The sequence below is a fragment of the Apodemus sylvaticus genome, chromosome 15, assembly GCF_947179515.1.
Source record: "Apodemus sylvaticus chromosome 15, mApoSyl1.1, whole genome shotgun sequence".
In the NCBI taxonomy this organism is placed as follows: domain Eukaryota; kingdom Metazoa; phylum Chordata; class Mammalia; order Rodentia; family Muridae; genus Apodemus; species Apodemus sylvaticus.
The window spans coordinates 4,245,257-4,262,354 of NC_067486.1; the positions used below are offsets into that span (position 1 = coordinate 4,245,257).

A 17,098-nucleotide genomic window follows, 5' to 3' on the forward strand; every position below is an offset into this window, starting at 1 on the left:
GTACTCTGGCTAGCTGGGTCAGGGAGCTTCTCCTGTCTCTCGCTCCCATCTTGTCATAAAAGCACTGGGATTACAGATGCAGGGTATCGCGTCCAGATGTTTGTGGGTTCTGAGCATCAGATTCTGCATGGTCCTCAGGCATATACAGCTAGTGTTTCTATCCTCTAAGCTGAATCCCCAGCTCTGGTGTGTAGAGTGTGTGTGTGTGTGTGCGTGTGTGTGGTGCGTGTGCATGTGTGTGTGCACGCGCGTGCCTGGCACGTGTATAGATAAAAATCAATGAAATGGAGCATGTTCATCAGCTTTCTTTAAATCCTTTTCTTGCCTGCATCAGAAAAGCTCCTCTGTGGTACAGAAGCATCAAAGTCAGCCTTGCACCAGCGTCTTCTGAGGTCCAGGCCGTGCATCTTGCGGCTCAGGAGTGGTTCTTGGAGCTTTTTCATTCAGCTCCTTCTGCTTGGTCTGTGTATTTCTAACTGAGGCAGTGAGTGTCCACAGAGTTTGCAGGACACGTGGCTGCCAGGACCCTGAGCTTTCAGGGGGTTCAGCCAATGGCAATAATAAATGGGGACCTCCACCAGAGCCATCTGATGGTGGCCAGAAAGCCTGAACCCAGGCACCCTCTCCCGTCTTGCCTGTTGGGTGACTATGAAAGAAACGAAGAGCAGGTGTAGCTTCGCTCCCAATAGGTGGGCTGTCTCAGAGACCCCGTAGTTTCTCTGTGACAAGAGAGATATGACAACTATGCTTAGGAGCCCAGGTCTGTTTCCACTGCCCTGGCCACCACTCCTGGGCCCAGGAGACAAGCAACAGCTTGGTTTTGGCAAGGCTCCTCCTTGGACTCTATTCACAGAGGTATCCAGGTTACACTTAAGAAAAAATAAGCATATGAAACCATATTTTTGTACCACAGAACACTGCAAGAGAGTCCCTTGCTTCTTTCAAACTCCCAACCAGATGTTTTCGTCTGTTTAATAGGGAGAAAATCCCAGCGCCCAGTTGCTGTCCACCATCACAAGCAGCGCTGAGTGCCTGATGTGTGGCCTGTTCCAAGGAGCCAGCCGAGCCTGAAATGCTCACTTAGCTGTGAACACTGCTGGTCACTGCTACCATCTTAAGATACCCAACACGTCCTGAACAAGGGTCTGTGTTTTCATCTGAAATGGGCTCAGCTTGAAAGCAGGCAAGGGTAGCCTCTAGCATCCAGGGTGCCTCAGAGACTGTTCACAGCCTGATTGCAGCATACACGTGAGAGGCAAGCCGTGGGGACAGACGCCACCTTCTCTGTGTCTGTGAATTCTGGTCACATACAGCCTGAAATCTCATCACTGACCCAGTTCACTCTTAGCTGCTAAACGTGTAAAACACACAGGGTATAGCTCCGTTTGAAGAGTACTTACCTACCTAGCTTGTACAGCCCTGGGCATGAGGTCCAACACCCCACAAAGTGGGTGTGGTACTGTACACCTGTAATGCTCAAACTCAGAAGATCAAAAGTTCAAGGACATCTTTGGTTATAAATCAAATTTAAGCCCATCCTGGGCTCTATGAGCCTGTCACAAAGTTAATCGATTAACTTAATTAAAAGTACATATACCATAGTATCATTGGCTAGTAAAGTGCTTGCCAAAGCCTCAATCTTTTGTACCATGTAAGGCAGGCATGTGAGGTCTGTCTGCAATCCCAGCACTGCCAGGTAGAACCAAGAGGGCCAAAAGTTCACCTTTGGCTGCAGAGTAACATTGAGGGCAGGCTAAACTATGTGAATTATGACCCCTAAAAAAGAGAAAGAAAGAAAGAAAAAGAAAGAAAGAAAGAAAGAAAGAAAGAAAGAAAGAAAGAAAGAAAGAAAGAAAGAAAGAAAGAAAGAAAGAGAAAGAGAGAAAGAGAGAAAAAAAAAAAAAAAACCAACCCAATCTCCTACCACTTTAAATGTTAACTTTACCCCAAACGTTATGAAGGACACCAAAATGGCATTGGACCAGATAGCTAAACATCCAGTCACCCATTTCAGGCAAGGTCCTGTAACGTCCATCGCCGTCCGTCCTCGCGGTCCATTTGTCCAGTGGCCCAAGGCGACCACTCTCACCATTCGTCTCACTGTAGAGCCAAACCGTGGGCACATCCCACGTGCCTCTGAGCACCCACGCTCTTCCCCGGGGTCTCTCAGCCCGGCTCATGGGGCTCCCTCCTCTTTGGTCCCCCCATCAGCCCAGTGGCTTAATCACTTTAAACTTCAGTTTTCCCACTCATAAATGAGGATAAAAAAATGCACATTGTAGAATGGCTAAGAAGCCGCCATCGACGGAAGGAAGCGTTAGTGGCAGGTCAGAGCACGGAGAGCGCCCAGCACCTCCGTAACTTAGCAGGAGGTCCACAGCACCCAGGCTTTGAACACCTGGACTCAAAGTTGTGCTCACCGAGGGTGGCATTTGGAACAATGTCCACAGTATTTTTATTTAGCATTGGTAAATCTTTGCCTTACATTTGGCACCACATTTGTAACCGTGGCCAATAGCCTTAGTTCAGTGTTCTAATGAATAACGTTTCAGAGAGGTTCACAGAATTTACAAACCAGCTGTAACTGTCCTGTGGCTTGGTTTAGGGTTTCTCTTTTCCCTCCCTCCCGCCCACCTGTCTGTCTGTCTTGACCTAGGTCCTAACTAAAGGGGACCCCCCACTGAGCTCTATTATATTTCCAAGGTGAAGACCAGGCACCTCACCCATACCTGGCCCACGCCCCTAATTTGGGTTTTTATGATCTATGAAACCAAGACGTGTTGATTTACGAAAACTGACGGTAATTCAGACACTGTCAAGGGGCCAGGACGGGGACTGGAAAGATGACTTGCTGGTTGAGAGCACCTACTGTTTTTGCAAATGACCCCAGCACCCACATCAGGGGTATACAGTTATGTAACTCTAGTTCCAAGGGATCCGACCCCCTCTGACCTCTGTGGGCACCACACACACACACACACACACACACACACACACACACACACACACGGGGGGGGGGGGGGGGGGGGGGGGGGCTCTCAGCAGCATCTCAGGGATGGGTGCAGGCAACAAGCTGAAAACAGACCTTAGTCTCAAACTCTTCATGGACTAAGCTCGCTTTCTTCCTTCCTTCCTTCCTTCCTTCCTTCCTTCCTTCCTTCCTTCCTTCCTTCCTTCCTTCTTTCTTTCTTTCTTTCTTTCTTTCTTTCTTTCTTTCTTTCTTTTCTTTCTTTCTTTCTTTCTTTCTTTCTTTCTTTCATTTAATTTCTTTTTATCATGGAGAAGCCTAGCCATTTGACCCGTGTGTGGGCCAGTTAGGCAGAGCTTGCCTTCGAACTTCGGTCCTCAGGGATGTTCCAGATAGTGCTCCTCCTTTTCTGACTTCTATATTCAGGGACGTGAAGGGTAGAAGCTGTTTTGTATATACCAGTGACAAGCAGGAAGCCACCAAACTTCCAGCACTCTGCTCTGGAGGAGACTCACTCTTCGACAGTGTCTCTCTAACTTCCTAGGCTGAGTGGACAGGGCTGGGGAGGGGTGGTTAAGCTGGGATGCTTAACAGAACAGAGATTGGTTCTAAAAGTCCAGGGCCAGGCCCAGGCTATCCCCCCCCCATCGCCGTGTGTTCCTCAGGGCTGAGGGCTAGCCGGCCCCCAAGACTCTTCCCCAAACTTCTGGAACATTCTGGGCTTCTTGATTAGTCATTCCAAATGCTGCCTCATCTTCAGGGAGTGGCCTCTGTTTATCTTCTCACAAAGACACTAATCTTGGTTTAGGGGCCTGGCCTTCCTCAGCGTGTCCCCGTCACATGTGTAATCTCCCTATTTCCAAAGAGGGTGACATTCTGAGGTTCTGGAAGTTAGAACTTCAGTATATCTTTGGGGGTTAGGGAGGGATATAGTTCAACTCATAACATCTTCTTTAGAAAGCTTCCCCCCCCCAAAAAAAAACCAAAAGCAAATAGCTATTAGTATTTAATAATCATTTAACACTAAAAAACAAAAAAAAAAAAATCTTTGTATTGATCAGTGAGATAGATACTTTTTCTTTTAGTTTTCTTTGGTTTTTTTTTTTTGTTGTTGTTGTTGTTGTTGTTTGGTTTTTTGGAGACAGGGTTTCTCTGTGTAGCCCTGGCTGTCCTGGAACTCACTCTGTAAACCAGGCTGGCCTTGAACTCAAAAATCCGCCTGCCTCTGCCTCCCAGAGTGCTGGGATTACAGGCGTGCGCCACCACCACCCGGCAGTTTTCTTTGTTCTTAAACTTTGTCCTTACAGGGCAGACTTTAGAAAAATTAAAAATAACCTAGGAAACCTGCACAACTAAGAAAAAAATTGTTATGAAAATTGAGCTTCTTTTTAAAAACTGAAATTCAGTTATTTCATCTTAATATGTTGATCTGCACTTTAAAAATTATTAAGTGTGTTACACTTGTGTGTGTATGTGCCTGTGTGTGGGGGGAGGGGACATGTAGATCGAGGTCAAGGGGACACCTTGAAGGACTTGGTTCTTTCCCTCCACCACCCAGACCCTGGCTTGAACTCAGGTCTGTCAGGCTCAGCAGCACCTTTGCCCACTGCACTGAGCCAGCTAGCCCGGCCGACGCCCCCAGGGAAAGGCTGAGAGTCGCTGTGATCCAGGTGGCTTTCTGTGGTGTCCTCTGAGTCTGCGGGCATTCGCTGCACCTTACCGAAGCAGAAATGACCTCTGCAGGCCTTGTACCCCAGATAGTGCTTTTTTATCTAACCACATACACTTTCTCATTAGGAAAAGGAGATTTCTCCACTTGTATACCTAGATGGAGTTAAGCTACAACATGTCATTCTAATGTGTGATTTGTGGGCAGAGAACATCGGGCCACTTTTCCTGAATGAGCACAGTATACACTATCAGGTCATTTAGTTCTGGCCGCATAATTACCTGCCAGTGATCCTCACAGACCGACCGTGTGAAGGACTGAATGGCTTTGGGAGTCCTGTCAGTTTAAACTGCCAATGCCTGCCAGGCTGACAGGCACTTGGAGTTATAGAGAGTATGGAACTATAATGACTGTCTCTAAAACTCCTCAGAGTGCAGGGAAGCCACACCTTCCCACCCCCCCCCACACACACACACCCCTACCTCACCCCTTCCCCCAAGACCTAATCTCTTCACCTGGTAGATGCGGCCCAGCCCACCTGGTCCCCGCCCACCTGGACCACTGAGGCTTTCACCTTGGACTCCCATCTCTCTAGCGAATGTTTCCTCAGTCTTACACATGCCTGGGGGGGGGGAGGGAAACAGTAGCCCACAGGGAATGCCAAAGTCAGCCCTGGATGGGCCAGCCCAGCCCAGTGCACGCTGGCCAGCAGGACCTTCCTCTGCAAACAGCAGTCAAGGGCGGAGTCTTCCACCGCAGTGCAAGAGAAGAATCAGGCAGTTTCCAAGGAGCCGAGTTCGGTTAATGAGCTTTCTGCGGAACGAATGGCCTTAAAGTGAGGCAAAGCCAGGAAGTGTTGCTGAATGCTGCGGGGTGGGGGTGGGGATGGGGGTGGGGGTGGGGTAGCTGGAGGTTGGGAACTCATTAACACTTCTTAAATTAGAAAATCCTTAACTTAAAAATAGCAAAACCTAGTGATTTCTAAAATTAGCTCCCCTTGCTTTCCATAAATACCCTTAGACCGCCCCAGACTGGTTCACCCACCCAGCCTTGTAGGCTAAGGCAGTCAAACTTTCTGACAGCCTTTAATGGGTAACCTTGACAAGGAAGAGTTGGGGCAGCCTAGAATTCAGGTCAGGAATCAGCCAGGGAGCCCGGTGTAGGCCTGGACTTTCCACACTGTGGACCCTGGGCAAGACGGAGCAGCTGGGGTCTATCCTGGCTTGCGTGAGAGAGTCCCCTGCACTGGGCAGTCCCTGTCGCTGCAAAGCAGGGCTCTGCCTTGGCTTAGACTCCTGCCAGTTGCATCTAAGCATCTGGCCACTTGGAACCCTGTCCCTGGGCAGGGGTCAGCAAACTTGGTGTCACATTAGGCCTGAATTCCAAAACTGCCTCTGGCCTGCCTCTGCGGTGCCAGAGAAAGTCACCACCCCCTTACAGACACAGCCCCCAAATCTGTTCTCTAAGTCACAACAGGTACACACCTTAACTAACACCTGTCAGTCCAAGCTGTGTGGATAACAGTTGTTCTTACTGATTATTGACCAAACAGAAGGAAGGTTGAGGTGTAACAGAAAAAACCAGAGTGTAGATACAAAGTAGCACTTCCTCCCTCCCTGTGCTTTTCAGAAGTAGTAGGTCCCCGGAGGTGTTCAGAATGGAAGTTCTGGAGTGATGTTCCCTGGGGTCAGGGACCTGCAGCCTCTCTTCCAGCTCTGTCCTCCCACCCCGTGGAGCCTCCATTTTTTTCCAGGACATGTTAATTATCATACCAGCTGCCTATGGAAAATTGTTTTGGTGTCAGAAATAAAGGCATCGAGATAATATTTAACCCAGTTCCCCTTTCTTGCCCTCCCTCTCTCCTCCCCGGCTTTATTAGGCTTCCTGCAGGCACCTAAGGACCAGAGCCATCCCTGGGGACCTGGGCACTGCCCGGCGCGGCTAGCGGGGCTAGCGGGGCCCTTGGCCATGGCCAGCACAGCGGTCCAGCTCCTAGGCTTCCTGCTTAGCTTCCTCGGCATGGTGGGCACGCTCATCACCACTATCCTGCCGCACTGGCGGAGGACGGCCCACGTGGGCACCAACATCCTGACGGCCGTGTCCTACCTGAAGGGACTGTGGATGGAGTGCGTGTGGCACAGCACAGGCATCTACCAGTGTCAGATCTACCGTTCGCTGCTGGCGCTGCCCCGGGACCTGCAGGCGGCCCGGGCGCTCATGGTCATCTCCTGCCTGCTGTCAGGCATGGCCTGCGCCTGCGCTGTAGTGGGCATGAAGTGCACTCGCTGTGCCAAGGGCACACCCGCCAAGACCACTTTCGCGGTGCTGGGGGGTGCGCTCTTCCTGCTGGCAGGCCTGCTGTGCATGGTAGCCGTGTCCTGGACCACGAACGATGTGGTGCAGAATTTTTATAACCCGCTGCTGCCCAGTGGCATGAAGTTTGAGATCGGCCAGGCCCTGTACCTGGGCTTCATCTCCTCGTCCCTGTCTCTCATCGGGGGCACCCTGCTCTGCTTGTCCTGCCAGGATGAGGCCCCCTACAGACCCTACCAGCCCCAGGCCAGGGCTGGGGCCACCACCACGGCTCCCGCCCCTGCCTACCGCCCACCAGTAGCCTACAAGGACAACCGTGCCCCCTCGGTGACCTCAGCTGCACACAGTGGGTACAGATTGAATGACTACGTGTGAATTCCTTCCCCAGGCTTCTACCAGGGATGCTGGGTCCCAAAGGACCAATGATGGATGCAGGAAGGATGCAGAGACCTTTGTAAACGTGGGGAAGCCCGGAACACTGGGAAGGAGGGTGCTTTTCAAAACAAGGACTTCTAAAAAGTGCTGGTTTTGTATTTATTATATGTATTTATGTGGGTTGCTTAATAAGAGCTCAATAAAGACTGTCTTGGAGGCTTGGCCCATCGGGTTGGTTTGTCTCACAGGAACAAGCCACACGGAGGTGGTCTGTGAGGTGGGCAGCCGTGGAAAGCCTCATCTGAGCCCGGGGGATCTGGAGTATCCTGGTGTGCAGCCACACTAAGGATCAGGAGCCCCGATCTTGACACTGAATCACTAGCATCCACTAGTGCATGATGGGAAAATCTAGAAAGCTGACTGTGGTGCCCCAAGGAAGTCACAGAAGCCTCTGGAAATCTAGAGGTGAGGCCCGAAGGAGATAAAGCACAAAGTTAAGGGAATGTTGCTGTCCACCTGCAAACGATTCCCACTGTGTGTGCGAGAGAGAGGGAGGGAGAGAGAGAGAGAGAGAGAGAGAGAGAGAGAGAGAGAGAGAGAGAGAGAGAGAGAGAGAGAGAGAGAGAGAGAGAGAGAGAGAGAGATGGGGGAGGGAAATGGCCAGTTCCCCGGAGTCTGTACTCTTCTGCCACCTTGTGGCAGGATCTGGGATCACACCACTCAGGTCATAGGCTTGCCCAAAGCCTCTCTTTCAGATCATAGCCTTGCTGGCTCAACAGTTCCCCCTTTAATAAACTACAAAGAGAAGAGGAAGAGGGTCTGGTACCTCTGCTTTCTATGCATTGGCACGAAGTTCAGTCAGGAGTGCTTAGCCCGCAGGACTTAGCTGTATAAGCTACGCTCTTTTCTAAGGTGACCAGTCCTAGCTGCTATGACAACAGGGAGCTCCTCTACCTAGAGAAAGAAAATCCTAGAAAGTTGTGAGAATCCCTGTGTCCTTTCTGGTTCCAACCACATGACCAGAAAGCTGACTACTGTCTCCCCAAACCTCCCTCCACACCCTAGCCCAGGGAGCCTAGAGCTGTGTTCACATCCTGTCTCTGCCTCGGCCTCCGCAGGCTGGCTTTGAGGGGAGGACACGCCCACTCAAGGACCACTGGTGAGAGTCCCCCAGCAGGAGAGAGCTGCAGTGGGGCAGAGCGAGGCTCCCTGGCTCAGCCTGGGGAGACCCTGGCCCATGATCATAAAGGGTAAAACTGAATATCCAAAAGGAATGTGGAAGAATGGTCACAACCCAAGCCCTAGACTGACACAGGCCTCAATGACGTCATAACCCTGCATTAGTTGCTTTGCTAATAACAGACACCTGTCAATGACTGGGGCAAAGTTCAATCAGTAAAGTACTTGCCCAGTGCACACAAGGCCCTGGGTTGGATCCCAGAACCACATAAAACCAGGCATGGAGGGGCACATTTGTTAGCACAGGAATTAGAAAGTGGAGATTGGAAGGTCAGAAGTTCAAAGCCATCCTTGGCTACACAGCCAGTCTGTGCTGCAAGAGACCCTGTCTTGGAAATGAAAAACAAACCAACACACCTCACCTGTTGAGATGTGACTCAAGGGAATGAGGGCTTATTGTGGCTACAGTCTGAGGGTTCAGTCCAGTGTGGCAGCAGGAGTGTGAGCGTGGCCATGTCGAATCCAGTCAGGAAGCAATAAAAGATGAAGCCCCATACTCTGCTGGCGTTCTCCCTGCCATCAGCCCCGCACCCCAGCCCACAGGACCATGCTGCCCACAGGTCAAGCAGATCTTCCGTCCTTCCTCAGTTAACCAATCTCAAAACCTCCCCACAGCTGTGCCCGGCAATTAATCTGCTAGATGATTCTAGAGCCGTAGTTCTACATCCGAATGCTACGACCCTTTAATACAGTTTCTCGTGCTATGGTGACACCCCACCATAAAGTTGCTTTGTTGCTACTTTGTAACTGTAATGTTGCTACTGTTCTGAGTTGTAATGTAAATATTTGATATGCTGGACACCTGAAATTCAACCCACAAAGGGATCTTGACTCACAGGATGAGAACCATTGTTCTAGAGTGGTCAAGTTGACAAAGTTCACCATCACAGCCTCTGCTGCCGTGCTCTGTCCTGACAGTGCAGTGCTCTCTAGACTCTAAGGAAGCTTGGGGGTGGGAGGGCCTTGAGCTGAGGAATCCTGGTCTTGTTAAGGTTTCTTTTATTTTTAAGATTTATTTATTTATTTATTTATTTATTTATTTTGTGTATGTGAGCACACTGTAGCTGTACTGATGGTTGTGAGCCATCATGTGGTTGCTGGGATTTGAACTCAGAACCTTTGGAAGAGCAGTCAGTGCTCTTAAGTGCTGAGCCATCTCTCCTGCCCCTTGTTAAAGTTTCTATTATTGTGACAAATCACTGTGATCAAAAGCATGGGGAGGGCAGGATGTATCCAGCTTATCCGTCCACATCACAGTCCATCACTGGAGGAAGTCAGGACAGAAACTCACACAGGACCCGGAAGCAGGAGCTGATGCAGAGGCCATGGAAGGGCGCTGTTCACCAGCTTGTTCCTTGTGGCTTTCTTATAGAACCAAGAATGGCCAGCCTGGGGGTGACCCACCCACTATGGGCTGGCGATCACTAATTTTAAAAAATGCCTTTCAGTCAGATCTTTTGGAGACATTTTCTCAATTGAGTTTTCCTCATTCCCAGTAACTCTGGCTTGTGTCAAGTTGACACAAAACCAGCCAGCACACCTGAGAACTCGAAGTAGCCGGCCAGATAGCAAGCTTGAAGGGATGGCCTCCCTCCCAGTCAGAAGCTGTAAGACGAGGACCTCAAAAAATAAGAACTGTGCGTATAGGTATAACATTTTCAAAAATAAAGAAAAATTGAAGGGGAGCCGGGAAGGAGTTGCGAACTTGTCTCTGGCTTTGGGTAGATATGAAATTCTCAACCACCAGGTGGCACAGCGTAGCTCTGTTGGTGAAGGGCTTTCCCAGCAGGCACAAGGCGTTGGTCCAAGCCCCAGCAGGGTTTAACCTGGGTGCAGGAACACCTGCCTGGGATCTCAGAATTTGGGAGGAGGCAGGAGATCGAGGCCTTTAAAATCACCCTGGAGAGAAGCGTGGCAATTCAGAGCACGTGCTGCTCTTGCAGAGGACCTAGATTCTGCTCCTAACAGCCACGTCACGGCTCACGACCACCTCTAATTCCAGTTCTAGAAGATCTGACACCCTCTTTTGATCTCCGAGGGCAGCAGGCACTCCTACAAATATAAAGACAAACACTCAAAAAAAAGAAAGAAAGAAAGAAAGAAAGAAAGAAAGAAAGAAAGAAAGAAAGAAAGAAAAAGGAAAAAAGGGAGAGACTTCCAGGCAGTGGTGGTGCACGCCTTTAATCCCAGCACTTGGGAGGCAGAGGCAGGCGGATCTCTGAGTTTGAGGCCAGCCTGGTCTACAGAGTGAGTTCCAGGACAGCCAGGGCTACACAGAGAAACCCTGTCTCAGAGAGAGAGAGAGAGAGAGAGAGAGAGAGAGAGAGAGAGAACATCCTTGGGTTACACAGCAAGTTCAAGGCCAGTCTGAGATACATAAGACTGTCTCAAAAGATAAAATAAAACAAAAACTCCCTGGATAATTACAAGATTACTATATAGCCAGAAGCACTCTTGTAAAGAACAAAACCATGCCATAGCTCCTCTCTTAAGAGTCAATCAAGCCGGGCGGTGGTGGCGCACGCCTGTAATCCCAGCACTTTGGGAGGCAGAGGCAGGCGGGTTTCTGAGTTCGAGGCCAGCCTGGTCTACAGAGTGAGTTCCAGGACAGCCAGGGCTACACAGAGAAACCCTGTCTCGAAAAAACCAAATCAAAAAAAAAAAAAAAAAGAGTCAATCAAAGCCAGGCAGTGGTGGCACATCCCTTTAATCCCAGCACTTGGGAGGCAGAGGCAGGCAGATTTCTGAGTTCGAGGCCAGCCTGGTCTACAGAGTGAGTTCTAGGACAGCCAGGGCTATACAGAAAAACCCTGTCTCAAAAACAAAAAACAAAAACACACAAACAAAAAAAGTCAATCCAAATGGGCTCTCTATCACCCAAGTGGGAAGCTGGACCTCAGGCAAGTTACCTGACTTAGAAACAAAAATGTTCGAGACAGGAGAGAGTGGGCTGGAGGGCAGCTCAGCAGATCAGAGCACTTGCTGCTCCAAAGTCGGATCCCAGCACCTGTATCAGGCAGTTCACACAACCAGTGACTACAGCTCCAAGGTCTCAGATGCCCTTTTCTACCCTGCTTGGAACTGCATACACACGGCATGCGCTGGGTAGGGGTCGGGGTCCTGACTGTATAGGATGAAAAGAGACACAGCTCCAATTCTAAATCCCCGAGGAAATAGGAAGTGACGTCGGGTCTGCCTACAACCCAACAGGAAGTGATGTATAGGTTTGGTTGCACCTAGCAGGAAGTGACATCTTGGGTTCGCCCTACACTGGCCGTCTAAACCGGGAAGTAGATCTGAGGAAGCCCAGGGTTTCCTCCTGCAGGCAGCAGTGTCTTCCCCTTGCTTTGTCCTTTGCATCCCTCATGTAGCCCCCAGGACAAGTGTCTCTGCCCCTCTAAGTCTTTGGTTTTTTGTGGCTACCTTACAATCAGGGTCATCACCATGGGTAGATGTGGGTAGATGCCAGCTCCTGTTCAACCTTCAGGGATAGGTCTTAACCAAGATGGATTCCTTTGGAGGAGAAACACAAGACTCAATTTTCAGAATGAAAAGGAAACCTGAGTCAGACTCAGAGGTGTGCCAGGAACTCATTGTTACAGCACAGTATGAATTACAGCACCACCCTTGTGGATTGAGAAACACTACATTTGTTTGCCTCGAACTTGGCTCTGGTCCTGAGATGTCTGTAATCAACCAGATGTCTGTAATCTCTGGGCCCTCCTCCTCCTCAGCAGACAGCCCGGGAGGCCCAGCAAAGAAGGGCCTGGTCTCAGAAGTGCGACCTGTCTCCTCCCTAGGGCAGCCTGTATGCACAGATCACCAGACCCTGGTGCCTCCCAGCCGGTTTCCTCCATCTGTCCCTGAGAATACTCACGGGAACTTCCCACCTGGGGGGTCTCTCAGTGGGTCTCAGGGAAGCCGTGTTCTGCCATGGGGCACAGACAGAGTGCTTCTGCCTCCTCTCTCCTGGACAGCACACCCAAGTGTTCTCATGGTTTGGGCCTTATGAAATCTAAGACCTCTGAAGTCCTACATTCATATTGTGACCTGAAGTGGAAATGCTACAAAACTAAAACAGTCCAGAATTTGTATCACAAGCCACTTACTTGATAACGATAAACCAGGAGTTTGACCTTAAATTGGGTACCTGGGTCATGCTTTCTGGTCAGGTTCCACTGGCTGCTGTTGGCATGTCCCATGGCCTGAGGGAGGGAAAGAGGTAACAGCCAAGGTTGGAGCCCCAGGGTCCACAATGTGGAAGGAAAGGGCTCCTAAAAGTTATCCTCTGCTTCAGAGACCACAGTCACCTGAAGCCTTTGTACACCGTGCGCTGGTGTGTGCTTGTGCGTGTGTGTATGTGTATACACTCTTGTGCACACATTACACACACACACACACACACATGCCTGAGACACTGTTTCTAGTTCTACCACAGGGGAACAGGTAGCGCAGGGCACAGCTCGGTTGGCACAGTGCTAACCTCGAATACATAAGTCCTAGGATCAATCCCCAGCACCCCATAAACTGGACACAATGGTATACACCCAGCACTCTGGAGGTGGAGACAGGAGGGTCAGAAGTTCCAGGTTCAGGAGTTTAAAGTCATCCTTTGGCTATGAATGGGGTTTGAAGAAAGCTTGGGGTACGAGAGACCCCACCTCTGAAATACATAACTAGAGAAGCCTCAGAGTCTGCGGACTTTTTCGACTTCTGAGAAAGGAAAACAAAAGGGAGAAAGTAAGAAAGAGAGACAGAGAGAGAGACTCAGACACACACAGGAAAGGATTGCAATCTAAAATTTTAAAAAGTCTATTACTGGGCAGCTATCCAAAGGAAAATATAGAACTTCATGTAGTAAATTATTTTAAAATACGACCAGCAGGGTTCACAGGTGCGTGGAAGGGGAAGGCGTTAGTAAGCAGTGCTTTTCCTGCCTGAGAAAGGCCAGTGGAGGTCGCCCGTAGATCCAGGCTCATCCCCTGCCTCTTCCTCTGTCCTCCTCTTGCTCAGCCAGCCTCACCCGGGCAGGCGGAAGCCCAGCACAGGACTGCTTTAACTCCGCTTAGGTTTGCCACCTTCCCCAGCGCTGGCAAATGATTGACTGACTGGAGCTGTCCCTGTGCCCGGACAGCCTACCAGCCCCTGCCTGGGGCATCAGCCACCTCCAGCTCTGGGGAGGTCTGGGGATTTTCAGTCATCTCAGGCATTTTTCCGGCATGAAGCATTTGCATACGCTTTTCATCTAGCCTAGTAAAGAGAGGGGTTTTGGTCCAGTGGCTCGGCAGGAGTCTGAGGAAGTGGGCGCTCGCCTTGGCCGGGAGATCTGTGACCTTGTAGATCACGAGTTAGGTGCAGGGGGGATGCTGGGACATGAAGAGGGAATAGGGGCGACGGGAAGCCTTGGGATGTCCTTGGGAGTCCTTGGTCTAGAGCCCACCTCCTGAAAGGTATTTTTGTCCTGAGACCAGGTCTTGCCCGGGTTTGTAGCCCAGGCTACCCTCAATCTCAATCCTCTTGCTCCTATGTGCCCAGGGCTGGGACTAAAAGCCCTCCACCACCTCATCTCACCCAATGATAGCATGCTTTTATTTTTTTAATTTTTTTTACAAAACCAAAGGTGACTAAACCAGATTGAGGCAGCAATGAATAAAATTGAAAAGGTGGACATTACCAAGTGTGGACAAGGAGGAGAGCCACAGTTTACTGCCTCGGTGGAGATGAATTAGCTGGTGACTTAGTCATTGCTGACGAGGAGGTTCTGTGTGCTGCACACACGTGCGCGCGCGCGCTCACACACACACACACACACACACACACACACGCCCCGCCAGTGGATCTTGGAAGCAGTGATAGGGATGCATTCATCCCTGGAGCCTGTGTGGCAGACACTTGGGGTCAGCATGGATTTGAGCACAACTCACCCAGGGCTGGTTCCGTCAGTCCATGAACTCTGATGATCTGGACATGTTTTTTTTTTCTTTTCTTTTTTTTATTCGATATAATTTATTTACATTTCAAATGATTTCCCCTTTTTTAGCCCCCCCCACTCCCCGAAAGTCCCGTAAGCCCCCTTCTCTTCCCCTGTCCTCCCACCCATCCCTTCCCACTTCCCCGTTCTGGTTTTGCTGAATACTGCTTCACTGAGTCTTTCCAGAACAAGGGGCCACTCCTCCTTTCTTCTTGTACCTCATTTGATGTGTGGATTATGTTTTGGGTATTCTAGTTTTCTAGGTTAATATCCACTTATTAGTGAGTGCCTGGATATGTTTTTTATTTCCGTGGTAACTGAAAGTGTGGCTTTGTGCTGGGTAAGGAATGCCGTCCCCAAGTCCCTTCAAACATATAACTTAGCTATGGTATGTATGTATGTATGTATGTATGTATGTATGTATGTGTGACTTAGTTCACGGTGTAAAAACCCATTTGCTCAGCACTTACTAGAACCACCGTATGTGGAGAAGAAGGCCTCTGTTGCCACAGGCTACCCCATTGGCTGGACACCAGATAAGGTCAACGCTGAAGTAGAGAGGGAAGGAATCAGACAAGCTATGGCAACTATTAAAGATTTTTATTTTACTTTTAGTTTATGTGTGTGTGTGTGTGTGTGTGTACAGTGCAGTACAAAGCGGGTGTCAGATCCCCCAGAGCTGGAGTTACACAAGGTTGTGAGCTGCCCAGTGTGGGTGCTAGCAGTGAAATCCAGGCCCTCTGTAAGAGCAATGCTCCTTCTTCCCTGCTAAGCATCTCCCTCCCGTTCCCAAATGTCCACAAATTCTACGAAGTGCAATAAAACTTCAGGCACAGCCTGAAATAAAGCAAAAACTATAATACTGAAGGAAAAAAAGAAATTAATGCTCACCCTATCGGAAATGTAAAAACAAAATTCTCTCTCCCCCCCCCCCCCTTATTTTAAAGAGAAACTCAAACTATAGCAACAGACTGTTTAGGACGTTGCACTGGAAGGCTCGCGTGCTAAAGCCCTGCCGGATGGGGCCAAGGCTGAGGCAAAGCGCTAACCCTGAGGGAGACACAGGAGTTCACACAGAACAGGAAGAGGAAGGCAAGGTTGCTGATGAACCCAAGCAAAGCAGACAAAGGACAAAGCAGAAAGAGGAAGGAGCCAAGGGGAGCACAGATACAGAGGGTTGAAAGTAAAGGCCAGTGGGCCGGCTCAACGGGTAAAGAGGTCTGCAGCCAAGCCCAAAGTCATGAGTTCGATCCCTGGGACCCGAGTGGTGGAAGGAGAGAACCAACTCCTACAAATCATCCTCTGACCTCCCCACAGGCGCTGTGGCACATGCATGCCCTCACATACAGGTGCACACACATTTAATAACAAAAAGAAAAAAGAAAAAATGTACCCAAAATGTTCAATTTAAAAGTATCACAAGGGACGATATCTGGGCGATGGCTGGTTGGTGGCCTTGGTGCAGACCTCAAAGAAAAAAAAAAAAAAAACCCTTTGTTTGCTCGGGGAAAGGATTAAAGTGTAAGCAGAGTTTCTCGCTGTGGGCCATGACTCAGGCAACTGACCAAAGAACAGGGAGCGGCACCGTCTGGGAATCTGGTCCCTTCCGCTGACTGTTCATTTGTGTTTGTGTCGTTTTCATCTGTGGGATCCAGGTGGGTGCTGGGGATCAAACTCAAGCCGTCAGGGTTAGGGGAACCCACTGAACCACCTCTCCAGATCCTCTTTTCTCCTTTGGATTCAGGCTAAGACCCCAAGCCCACAGAATGGTGTTGCCCATGTTGGGGGAGGGGCTTCCTACCTCAATAAATCTAATCCCCCAAACCCCTCACAGACATGCCCAAAGGTTTGTGTCCTAGATCCTGTCAAGTTACAATCAATAGAACCACCACAGAAGGGGTTAAGAGCACTGACTGTTCTTCCAGAGGTCCTGAGTTCAAATCCTAGCAACCACGTGGTGGCTCACAACCATCTCTAATGGGATCTGATGCTCTCTTCCGGTGTGTCTGAAGACAGCTATGGTGTACTCATATAAATAAACAAATCTTTTTTTTTTTTTAAAAAAAAATGGTTTCTTTGCTGTCTTCTTCCAACTAGGAGAGCTGGCCAAAGTCCACGGAACATCCACGGAACATCCACGGAACATCCACGGAACATCCACGGAACATCCACGGAACATCGGGGGCTCTCAGGATGCTCTACCGCCTTTCTCTGAACTGTTAAAAGCTCTGTGACTTTAAAAATAAACTCATCTTTTTTATTGGGCATATTTATATGTGGCCTATGTTCTAATATTTTATTAAAGTTTACATCGGCATTTGTAGCAGATTGGTGTGTTTTGGGGGGTACATTTTAAGTGCATGTGTGCATGAAGAGAGGGATGGGGAGAGAGAGAGAGAGAGAGAGAGAGAGAGAGAGAGAGAGAGAGAGAGCGCAGAGCTACCCGGCGTTGTAGGCTGACCAGAAGGGATTAATACAGAGAGCTATGCAGAGGAGAAACCAAGGCTAATGAAAAGTAATGGCTTCAAGCTGCAGGACCCAGCTCTGGCTGGAGAAATAGGAG

At 49.6% G+C, this 17,098-nt stretch overlaps 1 protein-coding gene across 1 annotated transcript; it reads left to right on the forward strand.

Annotated features, from left to right (window-relative positions):
* Nucleotides 1-6,605: 6,605 nt before the first annotated feature.
* Cldn14 (claudin 14) lies at nucleotides 6,606-7,325 on the forward strand. The gene has a single exon (XM_052158546.1). It carries the CDS (start codon nucleotides 6,606-6,608, stop codon nucleotides 7,323-7,325), a length of 720 nt encoding a protein of 239 aa, XP_052014506.1.
* The last annotated feature ends 9,773 nt before the right edge of the window (nucleotides 7,326-17,098 follow it).